The 20,205-nt window shown below is 40.9% G+C and overlaps 1 protein-coding gene across 1 annotated transcript in view; it reads right to left on the bottom strand.

Moving 5' to 3' along the window:
• The window catches only part of FAM13B (family with sequence similarity 13 member B), a 794,661-nt gene that overhangs the window by 252,389 nt on the left and 522,067 nt on the right, over positions 1 to 20,205 (bottom strand). The window contains exons 11-12 of the mRNA XM_053717251.1: positions 16,114 to 16,318; positions 7,993 to 8,116 (exon numbers count right to left, since the gene is read on the bottom strand). Of these exons, the coding sequence (XP_053573226.1) occupies positions 7,993 to 8,116; positions 16,114 to 16,318 (329 nt within the window). The remainder of the gene's footprint in view (positions 1 to 7,992; positions 8,117 to 16,113; positions 16,319 to 20,205) is intronic.

Raw genomic sequence — 20,205 nt, 5'->3', positions numbered from 1 at the left:
TGCGCTTAGACACCGCCGTTTGCAGTTGATCAGCAAAATCTGGCGGCCAACGGATCTCTCCCGTAGGAGAAATAGTCGTGCCCTGGGGCGCTGTATGTGTAATCGTAGATGAATCTAGGGAACACATCTCATGGGATGGAGAACCCTTAGAGGTGGACAGCTCAGTAGTACTAGACATTCTATTCTTTCTAGATGTCGTAACTTTATCAAGGCATTTGGAACATAGTTGAGCAGGCGGATCTACCAAAACCTCCTCACAATAAACATAGATACTAGACTTTGTTAAAGAGGGAGTACCCTCTAACGCAGTCCTCCATAGCTTGCGCCTTTATTACGGACAAGATGTACTATATATAAAATGGCACCCTTATAACCTCCAATAGCTGGGGCACTCACCACCTCCTATGACCCAGACCACAGAAACCGTTACATCTCCTGTAACCGCCAGACAAGCAGAGGAAGTCGATTAGGCCACACTCGGTCAGAAGGAATGCCTCGCAGGACCGCCCCTGCACTAGAGAGAAAAACGCACCAAATCTGCCGCGCAAATACTCCTGGAAAAGAAACTAAAAGTCCACCCATTGCCAGAGCCTCATCTCACACATATCGCAGCAATGACACAATAAACAATATCATGTACAAACCCCCCTGTTCAATAATCCCCCTACCAGGGATATTAACCCTTGATTCTATAAAGATAAAAGGTATCACACACTGTGACCCTGTTTTCTGCGTTGACATATAAAACGTGTATAAAAAAATTAAACGATCTTACCAGAATCTATACTGTAGAACAGGAACACGGCCTCTCAAGTGTGACAGTGTAGTAGCATCGCTCCTGACATGGACTTGAGTGAGGAAAGCAGGCAGCAAAACTCGTCAATGCTGATTGCTTATGGAGCTGTTAAAATGAGTCGGGATGGTTTCGCAGACTCTCCCTGCATCTCCAAACTCTAAAATTCACCCAATCTCTCACTGAGAGGCTGACAGGACTACTTAAAACTACAGTCCCATTTTGAAGAGTACTACCCTCCATAAGAGACAACTCAGAATCTTCTGACACTTCTCTGCCATTCTCCTGTGACGAAAGGAAAAGAATGACTGGGGGATGAGAGACGTGGGGTGTCTTTGCCTTTGGCTGGGGTGTCTTTGCCTCCTCCTGGTCGCCAGGTTCTTATTTCCCACAAGTAATGAATGAAGCCGTGGACTCTCCTCCCCTTTAGATGGAAATTATATTACATTGTTCATAGGGTGCTGGAATTATTGGTTAAAGGGACATAAAACCCCAACATTTTCTTTCACGATTCAGATAAAATGTACAATTTTAAACAACTTCCCAATTTACTTCTATTATCAAATTTTCTTAGTTTTCTTCTAATCCTTTGCAGAAAAGCAGAGAGGTAAGTTCAAGAGTGTGCTCGTGTCTGCAGCACTACATGGCAGAAGTTCGGCTACAATGTTATACACTAGCAAGATCACTAGATGGCAACACTATTTCCTGTAATCTAGAGCTCCAGACATGCACAATACCTATCTAGAGATCTCTTCAACAAAGAATAAAATTAGAACGAAGCAAATTTGATTATAGAAGTAAATTGGAAACCTCTTTAAAATTGCATTTTCTATCTGAATCATGAAAGAAACATTTTGGGTTTCATGTCCTTTTAAAAATATTCACTGAGCATCTTCCTATGTTATAGCCTGCAACAAATATTACTATCATGTACAGCACAGTGCCCCTGCTTTACTTCATGTTGACTACAGATACAGGCAGATAGAGATGAGGAATCATGGCGGTCAGGTGAGATAAGTTACAATTTTTCTTAAACAAAAAGATAGGATTTAGTTTCAAGAAGAGCTGATGTCACTGCAACATTATTAAAGATGGGAAGGGGAACTGAAGATGGGGAAATATCTACAAATTCAAAGAAAAACATAATTTATGCTTACCTGATAAATTTATTTCTCTTGTAGTGTGTTCAGTCCACGGGTCATCCATTACTTATGGGATATATTCTCCTTCCCAACAGGAAGTTGCAAGAGGATCACCCAAGCAGAGCTGCTATATAGCTCCTCCCCTCACATGTCATATCCAGTCATTCGACCGAAACAAGAAGAGAAAGGAGAAACTATAGGGTGCAGTGGTGAGTTATAATTTAAAATTTAGAACCTGCCTCAAAAAAGACAGGGCGGGCCGTGGACTGAACACGCTACAAGAGAAATAAATTTATCAGGTAAGCATAAATTATGTTTTCTCTTCTTAAGTGTGTTCAGTCCACGGGTCATCCATTACTTATGGGATACCAATACCAAAGCTAAAGTACACGGATGATGGGAGGGACAAGGCAGGGACTTTAAACAGAAGGAACCACTGCCTGTAGAACCTTTCTCCCAAAAACAGCTTCCGAAGAAACAAAAGTATCAAATTTTTAAAATTTGGAAAAAGTATGAAGTGAAGACCAAGTTGCAGCCTTGCAAATCTGTTCAACAGAGGCCTCATTCTTAAAGGCCCAAGTGGAAGCCACAGCTCTGGTGGAATGAGCTGTAATTCGTTCAGGAGGCTGCTGTCCAGCAGTCTCATAGGCTAAACGTATTATGCTACGAAGCCAAAAAGAGAGAGAGGTAGCCGAAGCCTTTTGACCTCTCCTCTGTCCAGAGTAAACGACAAACAGAGAAGAAGTTTGTCGAAAATCTTTAGTTGCCTGTAAGTAGAACTTCAGGGCACGGACCGCGTCTAGATTATGCAAAAGACGTTCCTTCTTTGAAGAAGGATTAGGACATAATGATGGAACAACAATCTCTTGATTGATATTTCACAACCTTAGGTAAAAACCCAGGTTTAGTATGCAGGACTACCTTGTCTGAATGAAAGATCAGATAAGGGGAATCACAATGTAAGGCAGATAACTCAGAGACTCTCCGAGCCGAGGAAATGGCCATCAAAAACAGAACTTTCCAAGATAAAAGTTTAATATCAATGGAATGAAGGGGTTCAAACGGAACACCCTGAAGAACTTTAAGAACCAAGTTTAAGCTCCAAGGAGGAGCAACAGTTTTAAACACAGGCTTAATTCTAGCCAAAGCCTGACAAAAGGCCTGGACGTCTGGATTCTCTGCCAGACGCTTGTGAAAAAGAATAGACAGAGCAGAAATCTGTCCCTTTAGTGAACTAGCGGATAAGCCCTTTTCTAAACCCTCTTGTAGAAAGGACAATATCCTAGGAATCCTAACCTTACTCCATGAGTAACTCTTGGATTCACACCAATGTAAATATTTACGCCATATCTTATGGTAAATTTTTCTGGTAACAGGTTTCCGAGCCTGTATTAATGTATCAATAACCGAATCCGAAAACCCACGCTTTGATAGAATCAAGCATTCAATTTCCAAGCAGTCAGCCTCAGAGAAATTAGGTTTGGATGGTTGAAAGGACCCTGAATTAGAAGGTCCTGCCTCAGGGGTAGAGACCATGGTGGACAGGACGACATGTCCACTAGGTCTGCATACCAGGTCCTGCGTGGCCATGCAGGCGCTATCAGAATCACCGATGCTCTCTCCTGTTTGATCCTGGCAATCAGTCGAGGTAGCAACGGAAAAGGTGGAAACACATAAGCTATGTTGAAAACCCAAGGGGCTGCTAGTGCATCTACCAGCACCGCTCCCGGGTCCCTGGACCTGGATCCGTAACAAGGAAGCTTAGCGTTCTGGCGAGATGCCATGAGATCCAGATCCGGTTTGCCCCAACGGCGAATCAGTTGAGCAAATACCTCCGGGTGAAGTTCCCACTCCCCCGGATGAAAAGTCTGGCGACTTAGAAAATCCGCCTCCCAGTTCTCCACGCCTGGGATGTAGATCGCTGACAGGTGGCAAGAGTGAGACTCTGCCCAGCGAATTATCTTCGTGACTTCCACCATCGCCAGGGAACTCCTGGTTCCCCCTTGATGATTGATGTAAGCCACAGTCGTGATGTTGTCCGACTGAAATCTGATGAACCTCAGTGTTGCTAACTCAGGCCAAGCTAGAAGAGCATTGAATATTGCTCTTAATTCTAGAATGTTTATTGGGAGGAGTTTCTCCTCCTGAGTCCACGATCCCTGAGCCTTCAGGGAGTTCCAGACTGCTCCCCAGCCTAGTAGGCTGGCATCTGTTGTTACAATCGTCCAATCTGGTCTGCGAAAGGTCATTCCTTCGGACAGATGAACCTGTGACAACCACCAGAGAAGAGAATCTCTGGTCTCCTGGTCCAGATTTAGCAAAGGGGACAGATCTGAGTAATCCCCATTCCACTGACTTAGCATGCATAGTTGTAGTGGTCTGAGATGCAGGCGCGCAAATGGCACTATGTCCATTGCCGCGACCATTAAGCCGATTACTTCCATGCACTGAGCTACCGATGGGCTTGGAATGGAGTGAAGGACACGGAAAGCATTGAGAATCTTTGATAACCTGGACTCCGTCAGGTAAATCTTCATCTCTACAGAATCTATAAGAGTCCCTAGAAAAGGAACCCTTGTGAGTGGCTTTCCACCCATGCGACCTCAGAAATGCTAGAACTATCTCTGTATGAGACTTTGCATTTTGAAAACTTGACGCTTGTATCAGAATGTCGTCTAGGTACGGAGCCACCGCTATGCCTCGTGGTCTTAGTACCGCCAGAAGTGAGCCCAGAACCTTTGTAAAAATTCTCGGGGCCGTAGCTAACCCGAAGGGAAGAGCTACAAACTGGTAATGCCTGTCTAGAAAGGCAAACCTTAGGTACCGATAATGATGTTTGTGAATCGGTATGTGAAGGTAGGCATCCTTTAAGTCCACTGTGGTCATATATTGACCCTCTTGGATCATGGGTAGGATGGTCCGAATGGTTTCCATCTTGAACGATGGAACCCTTAGGAATTTGTTTAAGATTTTTAAGTCTAAGATTGGTCTGAAGGTTCCCTCTTTTTTTGGGAACCACAAACAGATTTGAGTAAAACCCTTGCCCTTGTTCCGTTCGTGGAACTGGGTGGATCACTCCCATCACTAAGAGGTCTTGTACACATTGTAGAAATGCCTCTTTCTTTACTAGGTTTGTTGATAACCTTGACAGATGAAACCTCCCTTGTGGAGGAGAAGTTTTGAAATCCAGAAGGTATCCCTGAGATATAATCTCCAACGTCCAGGGATCCTGTACATCTCTTGCCCAAGCCTGGGCGAAGAGAGAAAGTCTGCCCCCCACTAGATCCGTCTCCGGAAAGGGGGCCCTGTCTTCATGCTGTCTTAGGGGCGGGAGTAGGCTTTCTGGCCTGCATGCCCTTGTTCCATGACTGGTTGCCTTTCCAACCCTGTCTGTAACGAGCAGTAGTTCCTTCCTGTTTTGGAGCGGAGGAAGTTGATGCTGCTCCTGCCTTGAAATTACGAAAGGCACGAAAATTAGACTGTTTGGCCTTTGATTTGGCCCTGTCCTGAGGAAGGGTGTGGCCCTTACCTCCAGTAATGTCAGCAATAATTTCCTTCAAGCCGGGCCCGAATAAGGTCTGCCCTTTGAAAGGAATGTTCAGTAGTTTAGACTTAGAAGTTACATCTGCTGACCAGGATTTAAGCCATAGCGCTCTGCGCGCCTGTATGGCGAATCCGGAATTCTTAGCCGTAAGTTTGGTTAAATGCACTATGGCATCCGAAACAAACGCATTAGCCAGCTTAAGCGTTCTAAGCTTGCTCAAAGTCTCATCCAATGGTGCTGTGCGAATCGCCTCTTCCAGAGACTCAAACCAGAATGCCGCTGCAGCAGTGACAGGCGCAATGCATGCAAGAGGCTGCAATATAAAACCTTGTTGAACAAACATTTTCTTAAGGTAACCCTCTAATTTTTTATCCATTGGATCTGAGAAAGCACAGCTATCCTCCACCAGGATAGTGGTACGCTTGGCTAAAGTAGAAACTGCTCCCTCCACCTTAGGGACCGTCTGCCATAAGTCTCGTGTGGTGGTGTCTATAGGGAACATTTTTCTAAATATCGGAGGAGGGGAAAAAGGCACACCGGGTCTATCCCACTCCTTGCTAATAATCTCTGTAAGCCTTTTTGGTATAGGAAAAACATCAGTATACACCGGTACCGCATAGTATTTATCCAGCCTACATAATTTCTCTGGGATTGCCACCGTGTCACAATCATTCAGAGCCGCTAACACCTCCCCTAGCAACACGCGGAGGTTCTCAAGCTTAAATTTAAAATTTGAAATTTCTGAATCCGGTCTCCCCGAATCAGAACCGTCACCCACAGAATGAAGCTCTCCGTCCTCATGTTCTGCAAATTGTGACGCAGTATCAGACATGGCTCTCGTGTCATCGGCGCGCTCTGTCCTTAACCCAGAGCTATCGCGCTTGCCTCTTAACTCGGGCATATTGTATAATACTTCTTTCATAACATTAGACATATCATGTAAAGTGATTTGTAAGGGCCCTGATGTACTTGGCGCCTCAATCTCACGCACCTCCCGAGCGGCAGACGAAGGTACTGACACGTGAGGAGAGTTAGACGGCATAACTTCCCCCTCGTTGTCTGGTGATAATTTTTTTATCGGTAAAGACCGACTTTTATTTAAAGTAATATCAATACAATTGGTACACATATTTCTATTGGGCTCCACATCGGCTTTTAAACATAATGAACAAGCAGATTCCTCTGTATCAGACATGTTTAAACAGACTAGCAATGAAGCTAGCAAGCTTGGAAATCACTTTCAATAAGTTTACAAGCAATATAAAAAACGCTGCAGCGCTTTTCAAAAACACAGTTGAATAACAATGAACTAATTCAGTTATAGTCAACAATTTTTAACAGTAAATGTATTAATTAGCAGAGGATTGCACCCATTAGCAAAAGGATGATTAACCCCTCAATACCCAAAAACGGATAATCAAATTAAGATTTAACGCTTTTATCACAGTCAAACACACTGTCACAGGTCTGCTGTGACTGATTACCTCCCTCAAAAACGAATTTTGAAGACCCCTGAGCTCTCTAGAGACGTCCTGGATCAAGGAGGAAGAAGCAGGAAGACTGTGCTAGAATTTTAACTGCGCAACAAGGCGCTAAAAAAAAAAGGCCCCTCCCACTCATATTACAACAGTGGGAGACCTGATATAACGGTTTCTATGCAGAAAAATACGTTAGCCATGTGGAAAAAAATCATGCCCAAAAAGATTTATCACCAAAGTACCTCACAAAACGAATAACATGCCAGTAAACGTTTTAAAAACAAACTTTTTCAATGTCATGCAAAGTTATCACTAAGCCTGCTACCAGTCGCTTCTACTGCAGATAAAAGCTTAAGCATTATTTCAGTATTAACAGTATTTTCACAGTCAAATTCTAGTCCCTAGAAAATAACTCAACTGCGCATACATTTATCAGCCTGATACCAGTCGCTACTACTGCATTTAAGGCTGTACTTACATCATACGGGTAACAGCAGTGTTTTCTTAGTCAATTCCATTCCCAGAAAATATTATACTGCACATACCTCATTTGCGGGGGACCCCGCATGCTATTCCCATTATCTGAAGTTACCCCACTCCTCAGAATGTCGAGAACAGCCAGTGGATCTTAGTTACGTCTGCTAAGATCATAGAAAACGCAGGCAGATTCTTCTTCCAAATACTGCCTGAGATAGAAAAACAGCACACTCCGGTGCCATTTAAAATAAACTTTTGATTGAAGAATAATTTAGTAAAAAACTCCAGCTCCTCCATGTTTTCTTCTTGCACTACAAGTGCAGTTGTATTCAGAGGAATATTTTTAATATAAGAGGATATTTTTTCATATGTTTTTCATATAAGAGGATATTTTGTATATGTGCTAAATTAAAAACATTTTTATACTGTCAGGTTTCGCTTTTGTTGAGGATTTTCCTGTGAGCAAATATAGCTGTGGAAGCTGTCCCTCTCATCTGAGTAATGTGTACATCACTATTAGAAATGAACAAGCAAAATACTAAATTTGACTAAACTTACCTTAAAATTCTTCTCACTTTCAAATTGCTCTTCATATAGCCGAATTTTCCTGTGCAACTTCCTCATTAATTGATGTGGTGTCTTTTCAGTCTTTTTTTCATCTTTGTAAGAAGCTCCTCTTGCCCTTAAGGGAATAGTAAATTGAATGTAACATAAAATGTTTATTTATGCATAGTAAAACAACTTTACAATATTCTTCAATTAATTATTTTCCCCCTTTCCTAGTAATTTTAAATTTGAAAGGCAGGCTTCACAAGCCTAACATTTGCCAAATTCCTCCCTAACTTGCAGTCTGTTGTGTAATATTTTCTGCTGAAGCCACACAATGGAGCTTTTGTTAACAAAATCACAGTGGCAAGCCCTGTCATTTACAGACAGATTAACTCCTTCAAATAAGGAAATTGGTGTGTAGAGTTTGAAAATGTAAATACAATTGCAACTTTACCAAGAGACAGCGTTTGTAGAGTTGAGGTAACGCAACCCCATATGTTAAAAAAAAATAGCTTTATTGAGTACATAATCTTAAAACAAAGATTCGGGGCACAGCACACAAAGTACTCAGCGCTCACAGCTGACGCATTTCATGCCTATACAGCGTTTAATCAGAGCTGGGTTACACGCTCACAGACTTGACAATTTAACAGCGTAGGGTTGTTCAAATCAGCCAATCCAATGGCTTTACATTATTTACCTACAAAAGTGTTAAACTTAAACAAATACTGCCTCGTCATCAACAGACACATACAATATTAAAAACATTGCTGAAATTAAAAACATATAAAGATGTTAATAACTCTGTCGGTGATAATAACTTAAGTTAACTCTAATGCCAAATATACAAGAGACTCTCTCAGAATTCATGAAACCATAATAATTAATATACTTTTCCAAGAGAATGAATGTATAAAGAAACTACATATCACTATAAGAGATTGCAAAATTGTTGCTAAAATCTCACAAATAACAAAATTATGCTTACCTGATAATTTCATTGCCATCTGTATGGGAAGAGTCCACAGTTGCATTCCTTACTTGTGGGAAATACTGAACCTGGTCACCAGGAGGAGGCAGTGACACCCCAGCCAAAGGCCCAAATACCTCCCCCACTTCCTCATAACCCCAGTCATTCTGCAGATGGAACAAGGAACAGTAGGAGAAATATCAGGGTGAAAAAGGTGCCAGAAGAAAAAATTTCAAATTTAGGGCTGCCGATCGGAGAACACGGGCGGGAGCTGTGGACTCTTCCCATAAAAAATGAAATTATCAGGTAAGCATAATTTATGTTTTCCATTTTAATATGGGAAGAGTCCACAGCTGCATTCCTTACTTGTGGGAAACATATACCCAAGCTCTAGAGTACACGGAATGCTAACGGGAGGGAGAAAAGAGAGGCGGACCCTAATCTGAGGGCACCACAGCTTGCAAAACCTCTCTCTGAAGGCTGCTTCAGCAGAAGCAAAAACATCAAACTTGTAAAATTTTGGAAAAAGTATGTAAGGAGAACCAGGTAGCCGCCTTACAAATCTGATCCATAGAGGCCTCATTTTTGAAGGCCCAAGAGGAAACCAATGCTCTCGTAGAATGAGCCGTAATCCTCAGAGGAGGCTTATGTCCCGCCGTCTCTATGATAAATGGATGACACTCCTCAGGCAAAAAGATAAGGAAGTCGAAGAGGCCCTCTGATCCCTACGCTTCCCGGAAAAGAGAACAAACGGAGAAAGAGGATTGTCTAAATTCTTTCGTGGCTAGAAGATAGAACTTCAAGGCACAAACCACATCCAGAAATACGTTGTAAACGTTCCTTCGACAAAGAAGGATTAGGACATAAGAAAGGAACCACAATCTCTTGATTGATATTGCGAATTGACACATCCTTAGGAAGAAAACCTAACTTGGTTCGTAGAACCACATTATCGGCATGAAAAGCCAGATAAGGAGGGACGCATTGCAAGGCAGTAATCACAGATACTCTGCAAGCATAAGCAATAGCCAGTAGAAAAGGAACCTTCCAAGACAACAATTTAATGTCTACTTCATGCATAGGCTCCAACGGAGCCCGTTGCAAAACTTTAAGAACAAGATTTAAACTCCAAGGAGGAGCCTTAGATCTAAACACAGGTCTGATCCCAGCATAGCCTTAACAAATGGCTGCACATCTGGAAGCTCAGCAAACCTCTTGTGCAGTAACACAGACAGGGCCGAAAACTGTCCCATCAGGGGACTTGCAGAAAAGCCCTTCTCCAGTTCATCCTGGAGAACAGAATAAGTAGGTTCTCCACACCTTATGATAGATGCGACGAGCAACCAGATTACGAGCTTGAATGAGAGTAAAAATAACTCAGAAAACCCTCTCTTGGCTAGGACTAAGTGTTCAATCTCCACGCAGTCAGCCTCAGAGAATCTAGACATTGATGAACAAAGAGCCCTTGTCAGCAGATCCCTGCGACAAGGCAACTTCCACGGAGGAGATGATGACATCCCCACTAGATCCGCGAACGACATCCTTCGCAGCCAAGACGGAGCAATCAGTATTACTGACGCCCGCTTGACTCGAGCCACTACACTAGGAAGTAGTGGCAACGGCCGGAAAGGATAAATTAGATTGAACCTCCAAGGCACCGCTAATGCATCTGTTAGCTCCGCCTGAGGATCCCTGTACCTCGACCCATATCTGGGTAGCTTGGTATTGAAACATAAGATTTTCCTCTAGCAAATCTCTGCAAACATTCGGGATGAAGAGACCATTCTCCCAGATGGAAGGATTGTCTGCTGAGGAAATCCGCTTCCCAGTTGTCCACACCCGGAATCTGGATCGCTGACAGTGTACAAATGTGGGTCTCTCCCACACCAGAATCCGAGATACCTCATAACTAAGGAGCTTCTCGTTCCCCCCTGATGGTTGATGTCAGCCACCGAGAATATATTGTCTGATTGGAATCTGAGTAGCTGGGACGAACCCAGCAGAGGCCAAGCCTTCAGAGCATTGTATATTGCCCGAAGATCCAAAACGAGATCAGGAGGGAGCTTTAACTCCTGAGACTAGAGGCCCTGTGCCTTCCTGGCACCCCAAACAGCTCCCCACCCGGACAGACTCGCAACCGTAGTCACAATCACCCAGGATCTTGGTCTTGAGACGGACGTCCCTCAGGACAAGTGCTCCGGACAAAACCATTAAGAGAACTATTCAGAGAAATCTGTTAAGACAGATCTGAATGATCGCCATTCCACTAGTTCAGCATGCGCAGTTGCAACAATCTGAGGTGAAACTTGGCAAAGGAAATGATGTCCAAGCTGGACACCATGAGACCAATCACCTCCATACACAGAGCCACAGATGGCCTTAAGGAGATATGGAGGGCAAGACATGTTAAAGCTAGCTTGCAATGTCTCTGGTCTATAGAGATTATTATAGTACTCGAGAATTCTACCCTGGTACTTGCTACAAGAGAACTCTCTCTAGTTTATCTGCCATCCATGGGATCAAAGAAGACAGAGGAGATATTCCAAATGGTCCACTCTTTGAAAAAGTACTTAAGCTAGACCAAACGGAAGGGCAATAAACTGGAAGTGCTGGTCCAGGAATGCAAACCTTAGGAACTGGAAGTGGTCCTTGAGGATTGGTACGTGAAGGGAGCATCCTTCTGATCTATCGTGGTCATGAACTACCCCTCTCAAACGAGGGGAAGAATGGACCTTATTGTCTCCATTTTAAACAAGAGGACATTTAAAATCCTGCTTAAGCACTTTAGGTCCACAATCGGATCGGAAGTTCCCTCCTTCTTAGGGACCACAAAAGGTTTGAATAGTATCCCAAACCTCTCACTGCGATAGGCATCGGGACAATAACTCCTCCTAGAGGACATATCCCGTACACACCCCAGAAGGGCTTCCCTCCTTTCTGGTCAGGAAGACAGGAGGAATCTGCCCTTGGGTGGCTTAGACTTAAAACCTATCTTGTAACCCTGCGCTATGACCTCCAGGACCCATGGATCCTGCACGTCCCTGAACCAAGTGACTGAAAAGGGCGACATACTGCCCCCTACACGATCCAGAAGAAGACCGGGGACCGGCCATTCATGCCGACGTAGACTCGGCGGGCTTCTTGCTCTGCTCGGATTTATTCTAGGACTGAGACGGCTTCCAAGAGCTCTTGGTTTGCTCTGGCTTAGAGAAGGACTGCTGACATGGGCTTCATCAGAACGAAAATCATCCCTTAGATTAGTTCATATACTCTAGCGGTAGGAGGGCACCCTTGCCCCCTGTGACTGAGGAGATAATTGAGTCGAGGCCTGGACCAGACAAAATCATTGCCTTAAAGGAAGGAAAGTCTAGACTTAGAAGTCATATTTGCAGACCATGATTTCAGCCAGAGCCTGACGGGCCTGAACAGAAAAAGCTGAAGCCATAGCATTCAAGCGAATAAACTGCCTAATAGCAGCACAGATAAAAGAATTAACAAACCTCAAGGCCGTAAATCTTTTTTGAGTTACGTCGAGGGGATCCTCCACCCCGATGAAATCTTATAAGGAGTCACACCAGAAGGTAGTTTCTTCAGTAACCGTGGCAACAGCCACCGCCGGTTGAAATAAATATCACGTATGTTGAAACATTTTTCTTAACAGAGTTTCCATCTTTTATCCATGGGTTCTTCAAACGAAGAACTATCCTCAAGCGGGATAGTAGTACGTTTAGCAAGGGTGAATATAACGCCATCCCATTTAGGGACGGAACCTCACAACTCCATTGAGAGTCCAATACCGGAGACAATTTGTCGCCATCTAACAGGAGCAGGGAAGGATAAGGTACCACCCTGTCCTCAAACTCTATCCAATTTAGGAATTAAAGGTTCTTAAAGGTTCATCAGTCAATTTGGCCTCTGGAACCTATGAATTCGCCAAAAACTTCCATTAGAAGAAAGCGGAAATTCCTAAACAAAAGTCTGGTTCCTCCGCAGCCTGAGGTTTAGAGGCAGCAGACTCCGACCCAGAATGTTCATACTCTGAAGTCTCAGAAAGAACGTCATCCTTCGATAACCCTCAGTTAAATCCAATAAATTATCTGATGTACTCTGGTAAGGAGTGCAATATATATATATATATATTTCGCTTGGGCTTAGCAGGGCAAGGTAAAGCATTAAAGGCCGCAGACACCGCCGTCTGAACTGCGCAGTAACGTCTGGTGAAAAAAGGCCCCCTCCAGATGGAGGATCAGCAATGCTACGGGAAAACTGCATGTGTAGAGATATAAGAATGTAGGGTACGCACCTCACTGGACGACAAATACTCAGAGGTGAATGGCTCTGTGGTATCAAACATGTTTGATATTATCACATTATAAAGGCATATGGAACATAATTGAGAGGGCAGAACTAAGGCCACCTCACCATATAAACAGGGATTACTCATTAGGAATATAGAGAGTGCCCTCTAAAGTAACAGAATCCTTCATCGCTAGTGCAATAACTGGAGAACTAGAGAAATAAAACATCTTATTTTATTCTAAAAAACGGCACCCTTATACCCCAATGGCTGTGGCACTCACCACCCCCTATGACCCAGACAGTACAGATATTTATGACTCCTCTCTGACACCCGGTCAGGAAAAAGGAATCACATGGTGCACAATGCAGGACCGTCCCTGCTATGAGAAAGCGCCCCAAGCTTGTAAGCTGCATGGCTCTTAAAGTGAAAGTGAAACCTGTATATTGCATAAACTATGAGCCCATAACATCTCACACATAAAGCAGCATAAAATCAAATAAACATATAAGATTATTCCCCCCTGTTCAATAATCCCCCTAAGGAGATATTAACCCTTGATTCTATACAGATAAAAGGAGTCACAATGTGACTCTGTCTTCTTGCGTTATCATACATGTATAAAATATGAAACGATCTTACCAGAATCTACGCCGTGGAACAGGAACACGGCCCTTCAAGTGTGACAGATAGTAGCATCGCTTCTGACATGGACTTGAGTGAAGAAAGCAGGCAGCGAAACTCGTCAACGCTGATTGCCTATGGAGCTGTTAATATGAAAGACTCTCCCTGCATCTCTGGACTCTAACTTTCATCCATGCTCTCACTGAGAGGACTACTTAAAACTCCAGTCCCATCTCAAAGAGTACTACTCCGAAATCTTCTAACACTTCTCTGCCAACCTCCTGTAACGAAAGGCAAAGACTGACTCGGGTTATGAGGAAGTGGGGGAGGTATTTGGGCCTTTGGCTGGGGTGTATTTGCCTCCTCCTGGTGGCCAGGTTCAGTATTTCCCACAAGTAAGGAATGCAGTTGTGGACTCTTCGCATATTAAGATGGAAAACCCCATTATCGTATACAAATTTAAAAGAAGAGAGTTATATATTGTTATTAAATAAGCAACTATTGCTATCTCTTTATAGGAAAATTAATTCTCACTCAATTGATTTTTGTCATGCTATCTACCTCTTCTGTACCATAGGGCCTTAGAGGAGGTGATAGATTTGCAGTCCTGAGTAAACGTGAGATCTACTGGATCCACACTTTAAGAAAGGGCAACCCTATGGTATTAACAAAATCAGTGATGTAAAGCTGTTTATAGATCACACCTAGACTATGGTTGCTTTAAGGATTGATTATATGTTTCTCATAACTTATGGATTTAAGTGCTTCAGATCCCACCATAGAAATAGATTGATAAATATGTCTTGCTTTATACTTTCTATTATCCAGCCAACTTTGATTGAATGTTTATACATATGAGTGGAGGTATTATGGTACTGAAGAGGTAGTTAGCATGACAAAAATCAATTGAGTGAGAATTAATTTTCCTATAAAGAGATAGCAATAGTTGCTTATTTAATAATATATAACTCTTTTCATTTAAATTTTTATACGATAATGGGGTTATTTGTGAGATTTTAGCAACGATTTTGCTATCTCTTATAGTGATAATATGTAGTTTCTTTATACATTCATTCTCTTGGAAAAGTATATTAATTATTATGGTTTCATGAATTCTGAAAGAGTCTTTTTGTATATTTGGCATTAGAGTTAACTTAAGTTATTATCCACGACAGTGTTATTAACATCTTTATATGTTTTTAATTTCAGCAATGTTTTTAATATTGTATGTGTGTGTTGATAACGAGGCAGTATTTGTTTAAGTCATTAACAAATATGTAGGTAAATAATGTAAAGCCATTGGATTGGCTGATTTGAACAACCCTACGCTGTTTAATTGTCATGTCCATGAGCATGTAACCCAGCTCTGATGAAACGCTGTATAGGCGTGAAACGCGTCAGCTGTGAGTGCTGAGTACTTTGTGTGCTGTGCCCCGAATCTTTGTTTTAACCTTATGTACTCAAAGCTAATTTTTTTTTTAACATATGGAGTTTTGACGTCCTCCTCACCTTACTTCAACTACAAACGCTGTCTCTTGGTAAAGTTGCATATTGGATATTGAGGGCGTGAGGGAGACCCCTGGCAGCGAGAGGCCGACGCTGGTTGGACACAACCGGTGCAGGAGAGGACGCACGATGAAAGCATCTACACGCCATTGTGTGCGCATATTGAAACCGTTGAGACACTTGCAGATCCGATGAGATGATGACCTTCGGTCAGGGATAGTGAGTAACCAGAATATGCGGAGCTACAGCGGTAAGTCGTTTCTTACCAATGATTGTTGGCTAAAATGAAAACACGAATGGGGATTGCTACACAATGCTGAATTAAGCTAAATGGTTACATACCATCTTTTTGCTTGCTACAAAGTTTACCCTGTTGTGAAAATTGACTGCAGTAACTAATATCACCTCAATTGATTGACTTCCTAAATACAATTGCAGCAAGCAATGTGTTAATCTGTTCTAATAACGTTCACTCTTCTTATATGTTTATTGAAAGACTGCAGAAAAATCTTGTAATTACAAGGTGTTTACTGTGCTTTTAATAAAAATAAAATAAAAACTGACACCATTTACCCCCTGCATTCGCAATCCAGATCCATTAGAACACATAATACCCAATATCCACCTCTATACCCAGGAATGTAATTTCACCCATCAAACTGCACCCCCATTCACCCTCTAACTCAGTGGAAGTCCCACCCTCAAAAAATTAAAAAGAAAAATATAAAATTACCGAACATAAAGAGTCTTGGATGATGAATCTAATGCATCTGGATTATGGAAAAAACGCTGACTCTGTCCAAAATCTAAAGAACGATGCGAGAGAACTGGATTGACATCATCTTCGACCCGAAAATTCATTCTAGCTGCTTGTGGGGAGATTTGAGCTTCCCCATATTCAGTGTCACCTTGCCATGCTTTGAAGTCAGGAAATGGTTCTACAAAGAAAGAAAGAAAAAAATTATATATACAATATACACACACATATATATATATATATATATTAGGTGGCCAAGCAACGTATTGTTATTGTCAGGATTATTATTATTATTTTTATTATTATCCCACCGCTATTTCTATTGCCCATAACTCTTAAACTGCTAAAGCAAAGCTCTTGAAATCAGGTATGCTGGTACAGCCTACTGCTCTGCTTCATCTCATCGCAACATTAAACTCATAGGTCATAAGGTTAGGCAGCCATATTGCTTTTTGCGACAAATTTCATGAAACGCTTAAAAATCTTAAGCTCTGGAACTGCTTATGTTACAACTTTGAAACTTGCTGTGATCAGTGCTGCTATGACCTAGATTTGCCATTGCTCAACAAAAGTGCCTTGGTCACATGATGTAGCAGCCATCTTGCATTTTGCGAAAATCTTGAAACATCTTCTCTTAAACCGCTTAGTGCAATAAAGCACAATTTTGCACATATGCTCCTTGCAAGGTCCTCTACCAGGTTTGTTCAAACTGCGATTTTTCCATAATCAACATGGCTGCCATGAGACATTAACCTTTAAATTGACATTTAATTGTGTAAATTTGCACTTTATGCATTAGTTTTACAATATTTAACAATATTACAGTGTAATACAGTCATAACCCTCAAAGATAATATTGAAGTCAAAATTCGCACTGCACAGTCGCCTTCGTGAAATAAAATATTTGGAAATTTTCATGAAGCTTCTGCAAATTGTAGAGGTCTATAATGAGCATTAGTATGTGCAATTTGAAAGCCATACATTGCATAGCTTGGTGGCCATTTTGTTTCGTATGCGCTGTTTTTAAACTACAAAAATCTTCTCCGAAACAGCTTATGGGACAGACTTGAAAAACTTTGTTTATAGAGTTATCTTACGACTAACATTCAGATTTGTTCAACAGAAGTTGATAGGTCATGTGGTTTGGCAGCCATTTAGAATTGTTCAAAAATGCTTAATGACATTTTTTTAATTAAAAAAAAAAAAATGCTTTACAAAAATGCTTTATTTTTGCCATGTTGGTGAGAACTATTGTGCATAATATGGAGGCTACATATCATATGATCTGGCAGCCATTTTGTTTTATGTGAAAATTTCGAAAATCTATTATCTCTGCAACTGCTTATGTTAGAACTGTGAAACTTGCTTTATAGCCTTATATTGAGACCTAGAGTCACAGTTGTTCATGTTGAAGGAATTGGTCACAAGCTGTGGCAGCCATATTGGTTTATGCGAAAATGTAAAAAATGTGTTTTCTTTGCAATCGCTTATGTTAAAGCTGTGAAATTTGCTGTATAACCATATATTGTGACCTAGAGTTACATCTGTTTGTGTTGAAAGTATTAGTCATATGGTGTGGCAGCCATCCTGAAAAACGCAAATATTTCAAAAATGTGTTTTTTTCAACTGCTTATGTTAGAAATGTAAAAACTTGCTTTATATTGTGACTTAGCTGCTTGTATGCCATTGCAAAGGTGATGCGCTTGGCCACCTCTATTGCTGCTTGCAGCTATATTTATTTATTAGGTGGCCATGCAACGAAGTTGCAGGACAACCTATCGTTATTGTCAGGATTATTATTATTATTTTTTGTATTATTATTATTCCGCCACTTTTTCAAGTGCTTATAAAAACAACAGCATAACTCAAACTCGTGAAACATGGCACAATGCTAGAGATCTATGCTGTGCATAATCCTGTGCAACATAAATCTTATAGGTCATGTGATCTAGCAGCCATATTGCTTTTTGCGACAAATTTCGACAACCGCTTGAAAATCTTCTCCAGAACCGCTTATGTTACAGCTGTGAAACTTGCTGTGTGTACTGCTGTACTGACCTAGAATAAAGTTTAAGAGAAGTGATTTAGTCACATGATCTAGCTGCCATTTTGAAATGTGTGAAAATCTTTAAACATCTTCTTCTCTGCAACCGCTAAGTGCAATGATGCGCAATTTTGCACATGTGCTCCTTGCAAGGTCCTCTACCAAGTTTGTTCAAACTGCAAATTTTCCATAATCAACATGGTTGCTTCGTGAAATAAAACATTTGCAAATTTTCATAAAACTTCTGCAAATTCTAGAGGTCTATAGTGAGCATTAGTATGTGCAATTTGAAAGCCATACAATGCATAGCTTGGCGGCCATTTTGTTTTGTAAGCGCCGTTTTTAAAAACTACAAAAATCTTCTTCTCCGAAACCGCTAATGGCACAAACTTGAAATTTTGTTTATAGAGTTATCTTATGACTTACATTCAGATTTGTTCAAGAGAAGTTGATAGGTCATGTGGTTTGGCAGCCATTTTGAATTGTTTAAAAACGCTTAACGATATTTTTAAATTAATAATAAAACAAAAATTGTTTAACAAAAATTATTTATTTTTGCCATGTTTATTGACATCTATGGTGAGAATTATTGTGCATAATATGGAGACTGTATATCATATGATCTGGCAGCCATTTTGTTTTATGCGAAAATTTCGAAAATCTATTTTCTCTGCAACTGCTTATGTTAGAACTGTGAAACTAGCTGTATAACCTTATATTGTGACATAGAGTCACATTTGTTAATGATGAAGGAATTGGTCACAAGCAATGGCAGTCATACTGGTTTACGCGAAAATTTCAAAAATGTGATTTCTTTGCAACCGCTTTTGTTAAATCTGTGAAATTTGCTGTACAGCTATATATTGTGACTTAGCAGCTTGTATGCCATTGCAAAGGCGATGCGCCTTTATTTGCCACCTCTATTGCTGCTTGCAGCTATATGTTTTTTTTATTATTATTATTACGCCGCTTTTTCAAATGCTTATAAAAACAGCAGCATAACGCAAAAACTCATGAAACTTGGCACAATGCTAGAGATCTATGCTGTGCATAATCCTATGCAACATAAATATCATAGGTCATGTGATCTAGCAGCCATATTGCTTTTTGCAACAAATTTTGACAAAAGCTTGAAAATCTTCTTCTCCGGAACCGTTTATGTTACAGTTGTGAAACTTGCTGTGTGTACTGCTCTACTGACCTAGAATAAAGTTTGTTCAAGAGAAGTGATTTAGTCACATGATCTAGCTGCCATTTTGAAAAGTGCGAAAAATCTTTAAACATCTTCTCTGAAACCACTAAGGGCAATGAAGCACAATTTTGCACATCTACCAAGATTGTTCAAACTGCGAATTTTCCATAATCAACATGGCTGCTATGAGCCATTCGCCTTTTAATCGTTGTTTAATTGCATACATTTACACTTTATGCATTATATTTACACAATTTAACTATATTACAGTGTAGTAGACACATGATTACAAATAGTCATGACCCCTAAAGGCAATATTGCAGTCAAAATTTGCGCTACACAGTCGCCTTCGTGAAATAAAACATTTGCAAATTTTCATGAAACCTCTGCAAATTGTAGAGGTCTATAGTGAGCCATACATTGCATAGCTTGGTGCCCATTTTGTTTCGTATGCGCTGTTTTTAAAAAACTACAAAAATCTTCTTTTCCAAAAAGAGAGTTATCTTATGACTAACATTCAGATATGTTCAAGAAAAGTTGTTAGGTCATGTGGTTTGGTAGTCATTTTGAATTGTTCAAAAATGCTTAATTATTTTTTTTAATTAATAATAAAACAAAAACCATTTTACAAAAATGCTTTATTTTTGCCATGTTCATTGACATCTATGGTGAGGACTATAGTGCAAAAATTTTGAAAATCTATTTTCTCTGCAAACTTGCTGTATAACTTTATATTGTGACCTAGAGTCACAGTTGTTTATGTTGAAGAAATTGGTCACAAGCTGTGGCAGCCATATTGGTTTACGCGAAAATTTCAAAAATATGTTTTCAT

The sequence above is a fragment of the Bombina bombina genome, chromosome 6 (assembly GCF_027579735.1).
Source record: "Bombina bombina isolate aBomBom1 chromosome 6, aBomBom1.pri, whole genome shotgun sequence".
In the NCBI taxonomy this organism is placed as follows: domain Eukaryota; kingdom Metazoa; phylum Chordata; class Amphibia; order Anura; family Bombinatoridae; genus Bombina; species Bombina bombina.
The sequence above is the reverse complement of the archived record's forward strand: the minus strand, read 5'-3'. Positions and strand labels throughout refer to the sequence as shown.